Source organism: Platalea leucorodia (assembly GCF_965183815.1).
Source record: "Platalea leucorodia genome assembly, chromosome: 2".
NCBI lineage: Eukaryota > Metazoa > Chordata > Aves > Pelecaniformes > Threskiornithidae > Platalea > Platalea leucorodia.
This window is the reverse complement of record NC_138824.1, coordinates 124,229,458-124,243,520: the sequence shown is the minus strand read 5'-3', so window position 1 is coordinate 124,243,520 and position 14,063 is coordinate 124,229,458. Positions and strand designations below refer to the sequence as shown.

Here is a 14,063-nt window from a genome sequence, read left to right as displayed (position 1 = left end):
GACGGCAGCTGGCCTTCAGTCCTCAGCTTTGTGTTGTAATGAAGGAGTGAGGAGTAGCTTTGCTCGCGCTGTTTGCTGTTGCTGGTGGGATGTCAGTGCTGACACAGAAACAATAGAAAAGGCAGAAACAAGAAAAACCATGGTTTGCAGGGAGGAGTTCAGTTGATTTGACTAAAGTTAAAAGCCTGTTTTTTCTCCACTTTCCTGTTAACAGTTATTTAGATGACAGAATTCAGTGAAATTGTACAGAGTAGTGGCTTTGTGGCAATTTACTGTTTCTTAACAGAATGAAATATCTTGCCCTTGGACCTGTTCTTAACAGAGGATCCGTTGGCGATAAGACAGTTCTTGAAATTAAAATATTTATTCGTGTTGTAGAGCAGGAAACTAGTCTACACTCTTCTCATGTCCTCTCAGGAATACTTCTACCTGTGTTTCCTGAGGATCAGGTTGATGATAGAGGCACATGGCTAAAATTCTGTCCTGTTGACTTCAGAGTGGGGAGATTGAGCACATGCTCTCGGTGTGGAATCCGTTATGAAGACACCAACTCTTTGGAACAATGCTGCTTGACTTGGAGTCTTTGTGGATTTAGTTTCCATCACAATTCATAAAGGGCAGAGAAGGACTTAATCCTTCCTTTCCTACTGCTTTTTTGCCCACTCTGTATGCTCTTGTTCTTTGCCGTGGCTCATCCTTGACCTGCCCGTGGCTGGTGGGTGTGATTGGAGTACCTTGCTTGTCCTTCCCTGTCCTCCCTTATTTCCTGTGAATGTTTTCTCCTTTCCCCTTTCCTCATTGGTTTTGATTCTTTTAATTGTTCTGATTTGTTTAAAACTTGTCTGCCCAAATTTCTAGACAAGTATGCAATTATAAGGGCATGTTTTAAAAAAGGAAGTCAGATTAGAACATCAAAATAGGTCCTTTCTGCTTGTGAAACCTATACCTCTAATTAACAAACTCCAAATTGGCACTAATGCCCAGAGTTAATTTAAGCTTATGAAAACCAAGACCCATCTTCATCACCCACTCGGAACGCATGATTTCTCTTTACTCTCTGGGAGGCTGCAGGGAAACAGATTATTTTGGTGTAACAGAGATTCTGGTAACAGTACACCACAAGAATGTCGCCAGATCAAGGACCCTTTCCCTAACAGGTTGTGCCACAGGCCCCTTTCAGTTCTGTTCTGTTGGCTTGTGTGTTTCAGCTTCTGTAGTAATATGTGAGGAAAAGACAGTGAGAACGAAAAGCCCAAGAGACATTTTTAATGACTTAAAGCCATCAAACGACTGTATATTTGGAAACAAATATAGGCTGTGTACCATGCTCCCTGTAGGGAACACTGCAAAGTACATTGCTGCCTGTGGAACTGGCTGAACATAGTGTGATTTTTTTCAGGCTTATACCCAGAAAAGTGTGTTCCCTTGATTCAGTCTAGTTTGACAAGTTATGGGATAATTCTGTGAAATCCAGGTCCAGATCAATAAGGATGCACCCGCAAAAGAATTTCAAGTATTGCAGATGCTGTTGCATGCTATTCAGTATCTTGTTGAAGCTGAATATCCAATTTACCTCAATCTCCACCTTCTAAACCGAGTAGCAAAATGGAGAACGTTTCTTTTGTTGTGAATACTAATGTCATCTTTGTTTCATGTCTTTGCTTTCCTAAATGCACCAATATTTCTTAATTGTTCCTGTCCTGTAAGTTTGAGTCTAGTTCCGGGGAGGAATGCAACCCTTGCTAATGCCCAAAGAAGCTCAGGTTTGTTTGTCTTTTTTCTCTTCCAGGAGATGGTTACAGAGTTGTGTTCAGGCCCTTGCATAGCAATGGAGATTATACAAACCGAGCCTCCAAAAGTGTTCAGAGACTTCTGTGGCCCTGCTGACCCTGTAAGTACTTGCTTGAGTAATAAGAAATGCTCAAAAAGTTGATGTGCTGTCTATGTGAATTAAAATACTGCAGTGTGGTATGGCTGCCACGTACCTGCTGCATTCCTTGGAAACATGTAAGCATTACCTTATTATGGAAGTCAAATGCTAGTCTTAGTGGACCAATTTGCAAATCCTCTAGCAACTCTTCTGGTCTTACCTAAACTAGATGATAAAATACTGTGATGATATTTAAGTGAAAGGAAAGCTATCCCGGCAAAAAATCTCTGTTAAAGATTCATAAATATTCTAACACAAGGCTTCAGAGCCCTGGAACAAATAGTTATTGCTTGTGCATGCCAGTGTAAATCAAATGTTAGTCCACTGCAGTCTGGCATTCTCCTAGGATGAAACTGTAAAAGGAGAACTGGCTCCTTTGGTTTTTAGAAGGAAGCAAAAAAAAAAGGGGTGTAAAAGTTCTCGTACCTGTTTGCTATGCTAATGCTTCTGGCTTTTATTTTTCATTTCTTGAGGTGACTAATTGCATATGCATGATACTGTGTGCAATATGGAGACAAGCATAAGTGCTGTCTCAAAAAGTTCACAGTTTTTTGTTAATTGACGAAGGCTGCTATACCACACAGGAGCCATGAGGTGAAATATCAAGATAGAGGCAATGAGGTTAGGGTTTGTATGGTTTTCTTGGTTATGATTTGATGTTTTAGTTGCAGATTGAGTGGGTTTACCAGTTTCCATGGAAAAAATTCACACAGATTAATATTTGAAGGGGAGAACAAGTTGTTCAGGATATATCTTTCTTCAGATCCAGAGTTTCCATTACAGAAAGCACAAGTTAAAGGCATTATCCAAACCCTTTTTTCCCCCCTTCTGTTTGGTAACATTCAAATGTTTCTCTGCTGGGTGAGCATCTTGTAAGCAGAGCATAACCTGTTTATCTGACTTAGTTTTAACTGCAGGATGATATATCAGTAGTAATGGACACAATATGGTGGTTTCAGTTTTGTTTCAAATTCCATGTTTAAGGTTTCTGGTCTTTAAAACTTTCAAAGATGCAGTTGTTTTATTTGGGCCTACTACATCCTCTTCATGTTTCTGCTTGTTTAATGCCTGATACATTGAAATTAAAATATGCTTGCAAACATCACAGCTGCTTTAGGTTATTAAAGACAAGTGTACCTATACAAGGGGAATTTCTCTATTTTCCCTTACTACATCACATGAAAAGCTCTGTCATAGCCATACAACATGTGTGACCGAAGGAACTGTTGATGAGCTGAGGAACTGAGGGATGTATAAACTGATGGCTTCTCTGGGTAGCATGAGAAAACAGCAAAGAAGGGAACTGAATTCCTGTCTCTCAGATCTCTTGCTAGTGACCTACCTATGCTGTTGGCGTTTCCCTTTTAATGGTTAACTGTGTGACTTGTGAAGTGAAAATAAGTACCTGCCTGCTTCTAGTGGAAGCAGGGGGCTGTGGAGTTTTGGACACTGACTTCACAGCAGTTACACTAATGGTATGTTTGGAAGACAGGCAGCTGTGTTATATATTTCTGTCTACTGTTTACTATAAGAACTGCAAATTAATTCATTCTTCAGGCACATAAAGCATATGTACAGTAACTACAGCTGCTCTGAAGAGTGATCTTTGCCTGAAACGTATCTGTCTCTTCAGATAGCATTTGTAGCTTGTCCTTGAGGAAGAAGGAACTAAGGTATCTCAGTGGTCTTTTGTCATTCCCAACTGGAATCATCAGAGAAGCTCACAACTGAACTTTGTGGTTACAATATCTACCCCAAATAGGGGTAGCAGAAACCATAACGGCAGTTTCATTATCTAGCAAGGTTGTATACAGACCACGAAGATACTATGGACTTGATATTCTAGTGCTTAAAGTAAATCTAAGTGTCATGCAAATAGTGCATTATCATTGAGAGATCTGGCTCTCTCTGTAACTTGTTTGTTTGTTTATTTATATGCTAGATCCTGATGTGTGTACAGCTTGTTTATAAACACGAGTGAAGAGCAAGTTTACTACAAAATGTACCTGATGGGGTCACTTTGGCTCTTGTGAAATAGTACCCTATTTGGCAAGTAGTGCCATTGAAATACCTGTGATTGCTCTCAAAGCAAGGTGCTGTTGGAAGTGAGTAAAGGTGTTGGAATTTGACTTATATAATGAATCTCTCCCAATCACGTGTGCTGTTAATTATATCTTAGATACATAGCAAATGTAATAATTACTCTGTGGCAAGTCAGATATCTAAACTGGGTATGAATGTTAACAGCCCTTTCAGTCTCTTCTTGGTTTTGCAGGGAGGCAGTTGGGGTACACTTCAATAAAAGGCATCCAAAAAGAGGTGATACAAAATTTCCCAAATCAAAGCGAGATGTCATTTGGAAATAGGTCTGGTTTTGTCCAAGTCCCTTGATGTTTAGAGCTGAAGAAAGAATTAGAGTTGTTCCACTTTGAGGATTATACTTTAATAAGCTAGCAATTTATACCAAGTGTACAATGCTAAAAATGAAATGGAACTTTGTGCTATTTTCTATAACAGGGTAATATTTTGTTAGCACTGCAGGTCAGTAAAGCTCTCTACTAAAAATACCCTTCATTATAAACCAGCTTATAAATACTTCATTAAAACCTCTCATGTGGTAGTAGGGAAGACTACTAACCAAAAACCTGTTTTGAGCCTCTTTGCAGTAGTGTACGAACAGCCTATCAAATCTGGAAAGCAGGCAGTGGGATAAAGATACTTGTCTGTAAGGAGCTGTGCTGGACATGCTCACTCTCAAAATTACTGTGACTTGATGGAAGGGCTCAGTGTCAGAGGTTGCAGGCTAGCAGAATATTTGTCTCCGGTGGATAGTATATGCACTAGGAGAAATGCTTTTCTGCAGATCTTGCTGCTGCTTGCATTCTCATTGTACACTGGCACTTCTCTCGTCAGTGGCTGGCTGGGTCATTGCACTCTTGATGAACTGTCAGCATCTTTAATTCCACTAGGCTTAAGCTCCTGGAGTGCAGCTGGATTTTTCTTGTGTCTGTGGTGGTCTCATCTGAGGCCCTTCTGTAATCTTTCAGATCAGCCATGATGCTTGTTTTTCTTGTCTTCTGATTGCAGCCGATAGCTTAGCTGTTCCTCACAGCCAGGTCCCAGGCTACTCGTGTGACTTGCTCTTGGTGTCGCCCTGCGCCTCACTCTGTCGCACATTGCCTCTGTGGCTAACAGGTAGAGCTTAGAAATGGAAAGCTCTCTCCACATCTACTATAATAAACAGGTATTTACGCTTTACTTATTGTTGCAGCACCCCTATAAAAGGCCAGCAGGCCATTCTGATGCCCATCTTGAAAATACTGTTTCTTTACAATGTTAATAAGGACTGTTTAAAAAGATCCCCGAATTCCACACAAGACTGTAGCTTTTTCTAGCCTCTGCTGTGCACCCAAAGCTAGGAAGTTTGAGATATTGAGATCCTATGAGCAGCTGAGCACTTTTATTTGGATATTCAAATTTCAAATAGGAATGGGATTTCTGACATGACTTTGAGTTCCACTGATTTTCCATGGTGTGTCTGAATCATTTAAGCACTTTTTCAAAATGTACTATCAAGTCTTGTTATGGAGGTTGTTAAATTGTGGGATTTTTTTGTGCTGGGTGCTATTTCACTCTGTTTCTACTGGTGCAGTTCTGACATCAAGAGAAAAAAAAAATTACACCTATGGCAAAGAGGTAACTGCTCTAGAAAGCTAGGAAGAGGAGTTAGAAGTTAATTAAATCAGTAATAGAGAACACAAACCTTTTGAACTTTTGATACACACTGTCACTTAGAAATAAGATTTGCTAACTGCAACCAAAGTTGAACAGAAAGGAAGCTATATTTCTTCATTGTAAAGAAATTAAAATGCTTGGAGGGGTATAGGGAATGCAGCAGAGTGTGCACTATCAAGAAAGCTGTTTTGTTTAAGTGTGGTAAGAAAAAAACCAAAAAACCACAAACTGTTCTGCATTGATTAGACATTGTTTCACATGGATCAGGAAGCAAAGGCTATCATGGAAAACCTGAGCTTCAGAACAGGGAGATGATGGCCAGGGAATCCCATCTCCGCTTGAGCTTGCTGGCATCGATGTTTCATTTGATTGGTGGCTGTGTATTTTTGGCCTTTGGCGCACTTGGAGGCCTTTTGTTATTACTTAGGTCTGAAGCTACAGCTTCAGTATTCACATCTTCTTCATGCAGCTTCTATGTTGAAGTAGCTGCGAGTAACATTTTGTCATGGAATTGTTGAGGTGATTATTTAGTATTTGTAAGACACTTGTAAAATGCTGTAGAAATTAGATATATTGCCTTTATTTTTTTTATTTTTACCTTTCTTTTGAACTGTCTTCATACACAAGTGAAAAGGTTGGTTATAACATGTGACTCCAGGAGTCTACATCAGCTACATGTTCCTGCTGATTGTGTAACTTTTAGTAGTCTTAAGAGCTTTTTGTTAGGATTGGCAGTACGCTAAAAGTGACTCAAGTACCTTCTGCTGTGAGATATTATTAAAGTGATGGGACGTGCTGCAATATTTCTGCATCCAGTCGGCTGAAAAGGGATTTTCATATCCTTGCTTTAGATCCTAACCTACATTCTTTTTACATTGGGGATTTGCAGTTTTAAGGGTAACAGTGTATTAACAGTCTTTTGTACTTTTGCATCAACGCCAGAGAGCTCAAAGGGAGATTAGATGGTTTAAAACAAAGCAGTGAACTGAAAGAGCTGGAGTCTGCTTTAGGTCCATTCCTGACCTCACTGTGTGACCTTGGACAAAAAGTTCAATACGTTTCTGCCTCAGTTATCACATCAGTTAAATAGGGGTGACGGTATGAGCCAAAGAGCACTGTTGCTGTAAGATTTTTGTTTGCATAGACCTCCTGTGAATCTCTAGCACTGAAAAATATCTACATGTGAGGCCGAAAATGTTCATGTTCATTCCTTAGAACTACAATTAGCAGCACGACATTTTCATATTATATCACATAAAAAATAGTTCAGTGGAAGATATAAAACGATATCAAGACTGTTTTTGAGCTCCCAAGTATTCATTTTCTGGTAATACCTTCATAGCTGTTTCAGTGTGGATTCTCCCCGTAGCCTAGTGAGCCTTGGTCAGAGTATTGACAGTGAAGTACATAATGTGTTTCAAGAGAAATAAGATTTATTAATCTAATTCTTTGATTAAGAAGAAGTTCATATAATTGATTATCTGCTCACATAGCCTGAGTCATGTAATAATAACAAAAATTTTCATTCAGCGCCAGACCGTTATCAGCTAGAGTAGCAAACAGATCGATCGATACCAGTTACGATACCCTGCTGTGTAAGCCTGCAATGGGAAAGACATGATTGAATTGCTTAGGTGTTATTTAGGGTCAGTCATCTGACTCTGTCCTTTCAGTTTTTAATTTCCACATCAGGCTCTGCAGGTTTAATGAAAATGTGTTCTAGACAGTGCTAAGGCCTCTTAGTTGGGAGACGTGGTAATTTTTGACTGAGTAAGCGTCTGTGGAGGAAGATTCTTCCTTCTAGTGCAGCCCTGTTTTGCTGAGCTGACACTGCTGGTTCATAAAGCCCAAAGTCTCGGTGGGTTCAGGACTTCTCCTGCCTTGTTCTCTGTCACCCCTCTGTGCCTGGGCAAGGGGCTTATTAAGGCTGGATATATATTAGAAAGGAAGTGTTAAGACAGCTGTGACCCACAGCTGTAACGTGACTGTAACCACGAGTTGCCACCACTGCTTCAGACTGTCAATATATTGGTGTATGGTTTGAAATTTACCTCCGCAAGTGGTATAGCTTGTTGTCGGAGACAAGCCTGTGTCTGTGTGGATGCCAGACACCACCAGTGAGTTGCTTTCCCTGGTTTAAAACTGATAGAGTCTGCACTGGCTGCACCAGAAACAAGACTGATACATAAATGTCATATTTGTTCTTGCTATCAAAGCTGTGTGTAGCCCCAGGAGCAGCTGAGAGTCAAGAATCCAATAAATAATTTTTACAGGCATGAATTCAGTGTTCATAGTAAGTTCTCCCCATGTGTTTTTCTTGCTTCTGAATGGGTATGGCAGAGGTCTGCCAGCCCCTGAAACCCTCCCCCTGCCGCCCGGTTTGCTTTCATCGTGTGCATGTATGTGCTTTGTAGTGGCATGTATGCATGATCTGGTTACAATTTCGAGGTTACGTGCTTAGAGCTCTGTTTCTTGCATACTGTCTTCTCCACGCCACCCTTTGCAGGCAACGAGAAGCCCTTCGATAGGGAGAGGGACTTCACCCTCACTGAAATATGTCTTTGTGGGGCAATGAGAACAAAAATGAGAGCACTAGTAGCGGTGGAGGAGCGTTTTGCTTGCAAGTGGCTTGCTTTAAGTGTGGCTTGTTACTGCCTGAAGGTTGCTGTCATACAATGGCTGTTCAGTGTCACCCAGAACTGAAGTTTGTAGGCTCGCTTTGATTCTTGATGGGTAGGTGCATATGTGTTGAAAATTGCTGTTATTAGTGGTGACTGGCAGTCTCCATCAGGAGACTAAATACTGACAGAGCCCTCAAGACCGAACTCTGCTTTAAATCCAATGTGATTGAGGCATGTTGGCAAGGTAACAGGGTTTTTTTCATATTTCTATCTGCCTCTCGTTGTCTGAGGCTCCAGAGCTACCAGACTTGAATATGTCAGCAGTGCTACATTCCCTGCCTAAATAAATCCTAGATGGGAAGTAATTGGACTTGGTGGTCACAAATTCCAGTCATTTGGTTAAGTAGATAATAAAAGACATTGCATTGTCTGATATCAAGCCCACTACCACCACAGAGGCATGAAGCTGGAGGAGTCTGCCATTTTCATCCTCTAGAGAGAAGCTGCTGGGGACCTCTGGGAGAGGACTGAAACCGGAGTATGTTTGCATCTTGTTTCCTATCTAGGGTTTTTTGTAGTTTCCTCTGCTGCCTGTCGCCGTGGTATTTTAGTATCCTTTGATGACAAGGCACCTGCTTAACTGCAATTTCTGGACATTTTCAGGAAGTTATCAACATTTTGCTGAAAATCCTGTATGCTCTCCTGGAAAGTAGCATTAACTTCAGAAGCCTCAGGGTTCCCACCTGTGTTCCCATCTTTCCCTTATGTCAGGCTGTCTCTGGCTTTGAACAACTTCTTCCTGGGCTCCTCATGCCTGGTTCCAGGCTGGAATAGCTTGCCCTATTTTAGCAAGAGGAGAGAAGCTAAACGTGAGCCCAGAGACTGAAGGAAAGCAGGGATGTGCCACAAGGCATTAACAGCACTGGTTACTGATCTTCCTTGGCTTGCTGTGCTGCCAGAGAGACCTCCTAGCTGCTCCCCAGAATGGATAACGTGCCGGGGTATCCTGGAGCTAGGATTTTAGGCCTTTCCCTGCAAAGCATCGTAGGGCTAGCCATTTTTGTAAGGGTTTAAGCCACACTTAGAACATTTGCTTTTTAAGAAAACTCAGTTTCTATGTTAAGGACTTTGTACCATTCAGCTCTGCAGACATACGAAGACATTTAGCCTAATCTGAAATCAGAAAGACTAATTGTATCTATAGGTAGGTGTGGAAGAAGCCTGAAAGACTGGCTTAGGGATCATAAAGGCTCCCTTTGCACTCAGACGGAGTGCATCCCAAAGTAGTAGGTGGGTGTTATTAAAAAAGTGGTATTTTAAGCATCTATGATGAACACAAGATTCTTATAAATGCTGTGAGTTACATAAATTTGTCTGTTCAGCCTTGAGGAGGTGGGGGTTTTTTTCAGATTGCGCGGGGTTTTGGTAACTGTCCATCTGCAGGTCTTGTTTTGCAAAATGAATGCTTCCATATCCTGTTTGGATTGCATCTTCCTGTGTAGGTTCTCTCCAAGCTTTGAATACATGCCATGCTTTACAGACTGGTGTTACAGATTTAGTATCTCATATATATGGCTCATATTTTATTTAAAACCTTTGACCTTGTGACCACACAAAATGTAAAAAACACTTGCTTGCCTAGTTTCTTTTAGCATTTGCTTGTTTGGTTTTTTTTTAAATAATGCTAGCTAATACATTTCAAAATACCATATCTTTATTGTAACTCTGCTTACATATCTTAGGTGGATTGAGGAGAAAAGTTTTGTTCCTCACTACTGTAGAAAAAGAGGTAGGCTTCTAACATACCAGGTGGCCGTATGATACCAGCCTGGTATAGACAAATACACAATGTGATTTTACACCGGTAGGCTGATCAAAGGTAATCCACACAGTTGTCTCTAGGGCTTGTTTCTCCCAGCTACACTGAATTAAAATGCAATTTACCTTGCCTATGGGAGGGTTTTAGCACATTTTAAAAATAAAAGTGTTCTTCCCCCTTGTGAAAATACAGTCTTTATCAGTAGGACACAGAGCTGGTCATCAGAATTCCTAGGTTGTACTCTCCTCTTGCGATCACAGGAGGTCTACCTTTCTTGGTGCTTCCTTTTTTTTTTTATTTTGGTGGTTTTTTTTCTCCCCCCCCCCCCCACTTTCTCCTTTGGACTGTTCTATTACAGTTCTGCTGTAGCTGCTGAGGTTTCTGAGAATAGATTCAATAATATATTCAGTCCATAAAGGCACAAGGTAAGAGCCTTTTCGAGAACATGATGGGTCTGGGTTAATTTCAGTCTATGTGGTTGTTTTCTCTGCTTCCCTTGTGTTCTGTTTGGTTACAGCAGACAGCAAATCACTCTTTTACATTGGACAGTGATGTTTTTGAATGTATAAAAGTTAATCCCTGAAAAGAAGCATTCAAGCAAAATCCAAATTCTTTATAACCTCAGTCCTTCCTTGGAAAAAGGGAGCAGTGTTTCCAGAAGATAGGGGAAGTGCTGAGGTCACTCTGGGAAAGAAAATGATACTGTTACTGCACTAACCAACCTTTTCTCCTTCTCCAGTCTCTTAGCATCCTGGTCACAGTGACCTTGTGTGTTTGCCAGATCTTTGGTTTGAATAGATTAAAAGCATTTGCTTACATGCCTGACTCAGGCTTTTGTTGACTATAGATAGCCTTGTCCTTCACTTGAATTCTTCCTGACTTCTGGTTGGAACATAGTAGTTTTGTAGTGCTGTTACGTATACGTCAAGTTACTGAAGTAATATGAACGATATCTCCAGTAAAAAACTGTTAAGAAAATAATAAGCCAAGGTAGAACTTGCTAGAACAGACTGCAAGGGCTTTTTCTAGAGCACTATAGAAGGCAGTTAGCAAGATTCAGCACACAAAGGTGCTGGTTGAAAATGTGCAATAGAGGAAGTTATAAATGTGTAGAAAAAGGGCAGTAGAGCACTTACCTTTTCCATATAACCATGATGATGTTGTGATCTTGAGTATCCTGGAGTTGACTGTAGCTGTCCCAAAAGGTTTCATGTCTTTCAGTCAGCAGCTTATGAGTAGTCAATTCTTGGATACGTGTGACTTTTTTCTTTTTTTGAGATCCCTTGGAATAAACAGGTGAAGAGGATGATCAGACCTATGAAACTCTTATCCCAGAGGACTGCTTATTCAGGCTCTGCTTGGTGAATAACTTGGTGGCAGACCTAATAATAACCAAACAGAAAAGGAGCTGCAGATCACAGTGTATCTTATGTACTCTTGATGATAAATTGGTACACACAAGAGACTGATCTGAGGGGAACTGATCACTGCTGGAAGGAGAGCTATCAGTTTCTCAAACGGGTTTCCCCTAAGAGGGATCAGTTGGCTTTCTGGGTGGTATCCTTGTACTGTACATTGCAACAGGGTGTGTATGGACTGAAATTCCCTAGGTGCTTTGCATGCCATTGTAGTAATGCAAGAAGTACCTGCTGTGGCCAGAGCGTATCTGCAGTTATTTTCTGCTTGAGCTACATTATTGAAGGCTTCAAAGTGGGTGAAAACAAATACCGTAGCCTAGGCCTTCCCTTCTGTAACAAAAAGAAGTAAGTAGTCTGGTTTTGCATTTCTGATGATGATGGGTATTATTGTTGTTATTATAATAATAATTATTATTATTATTAATTTTAAATCCTCCTCTCTGCAATTACTGACAACCATAAGAACAGCTGCAGTAATAGTTTTCATTCTGTACCACTGGCCTCATTGCCTGTGGACACTATTAACTCAACAACGGCATTTTAAAAACTGGATATTAAATGATTAATTCAACTGCTGCAAACCTGCTGAATAATTTGGAGTGCTGCTTGCTGGTCTGTTTGGTTTAGGCTGACATTCTCTGTTCTACTGCAGGGCCACCTGAGCAGAATTTTTAGCAGCTTCTTTCGCTTACAGTATGATAGACTGCTTCCGATGTGCACATGGGACTTCCCTTGGATACTCCTACTGAGAAGTTTTCCCTTTCTCTGTGTCCGTTGACTTCCCAGATCAAGGGACTAGAACAAGGTCAGGGTTGGAAGATGGGTGAGCAGCAGTTCTTCATGTTCCCATGGCAGCTCTCATAAGTTCCCATGGGCGACCTGACATGGCCTGAGTTTTGCAGACTGTAGCTTATCATCAGAGTGCTACACAGGAATTAAAGCAGCATTAAATCAGGGAGAGAGAACAGTTGAGGAACTGGTCTGGGATTCAAAAGATCTGAGCTAAAAGTTAGACATTGAACTTGTGATCCTTGTGAAACGTGTATTTCTTTGTGCCCCTGGGAAACGACCGTCTCCTTGTCTTGGTTTCCCACTCCAAAAAATGGGGTCCATTCTGCTCCTATTTTCTGTTCTTTGTGTCTCTTCATGTAAGTTTTCCAGGCCAGGAACCGTCTATTAGTATGTATAGGAACGCTGACTAGTACAGCTAGTTCTGAACGCAGCAGGGGCTTCTAAAAAACAGTTGTAACACAAATAATGAGTGATTGGTTCCGTCAGAACAGGGCTGTTCACAACTGTGTGGGAAGAGATGGCAGCACGGCTGCCTCCAAGGAAAAGCTTGCTGTTGGATTGGAGAGGCTTGAGGGCACGGAGTGGAAGGGAAAGCTCTCTCCCATGCTAAGCCCCGAATGAGAAGGATCTCTGGGGTTTGCAGCAGGCTTGTGAGTTTTGTCTTTCAGTCCATCTGTTGAAGTGGATGGTCCGAAATTGGTTCAGCTAGGAAAGTCTCGGTAGAATTTTGAAGCAGTTTTTTCTGCTTTGCAAAAAGTGTAAAGCTCAGATATCTCGACTGCTTTTGCAAATGTAAAATTCCGTCTCAAAAATTTCAGAGGAAAAGATAATTTATGATTATTGTTGTTCTTACAGGGGAAAACTCAGCCAAGATATCTGCAGACTAAAAATAATGGCTTGCAACTTCATAGTGACTTTCACTGGAGGCTCTCCAGATATTTTACTAACATGAATTAATGAAATCCTAAAATATCCCTTGCAGCCTAGTATTTTTTTATCCCTGTTTTACAGGTGAATTAATAAATGGATGAAATTGTGGATGCCTTGAAGGCACTGGAAAAGCATCAGTAGGACCAGTATTTCACCTTTAAAGCTTCAAGTAAAGCAACTAATAATCAAATTTAGAGTTATACTGTGTTTTCTGATGTCTTGTGGCATTTTCAGTTGTTAAATGCTTCCTTTTTCCAACTTGTCAAGTAATGTAAATATCTCTTATTGCACCCAGATAATACAAGATAGGTAGATATTTTATCTTTATTCCTATTTTGTGACCAGCTTACATTTGGGATGTCAGTTATCCTCAAGACTTCACCATCCAATGTAGTTTACACTTAACTCAGAAGCATGGCTGCTTGCTCTTACCTAAATTCATCCCATTGGCAATGGCAAATAGGCACACAAATACGACAGTAAGTTAAGTTTCTGAGCAGGGCAGTTATCATTAGAATTGCTTAAGCATCAACCAGAAGCGCCAAGACCAGTGAAAATGCTATCTCAGGCTGGCAAATGTGCCACGTTTGCTGCCCACAGCAGAGAATCTGCGGAGAGTTGGTGCAGCACCTTTGGGCTGCCAGAGAGGAGGAGTGGTGGGGAACGTGGGAGTGAAGCAGAGAGAATCAAAGTGCCTCAGGGGATGGAGGGTGAGAAGGAGAGAGTGTAACAACTTCTACAGACTTGTGAGCTTCCGAAAAACTGCCAACACTGGAGTATGGAAGATAATTTTAGGTCCGTTAACAAAACTTCCAAAA

The 14,063-nt window shown here is 40.9% G+C and overlaps 1 protein-coding gene across 2 annotated transcripts in view; it reads left to right on the top strand.

Moving 5' to 3' along the window:
* The window catches only part of NME7 (NME/NM23 family member 7), a 95,023-nt gene that overhangs the window by 58,879 nt on the left and 22,081 nt on the right, over positions 1–14,063 (top strand). For both annotated transcript variants that reach the window (XM_082305102.1, XM_082305101.1), the window contains exon 10: positions 1,790–1,891. In XM_082305102.1, the coding sequence (XP_082161228.1) occupies positions 1,790–1,891 (102 nt within the window). The remainder of the gene's footprint in view (positions 1–1,789; positions 1,892–14,063) is intronic.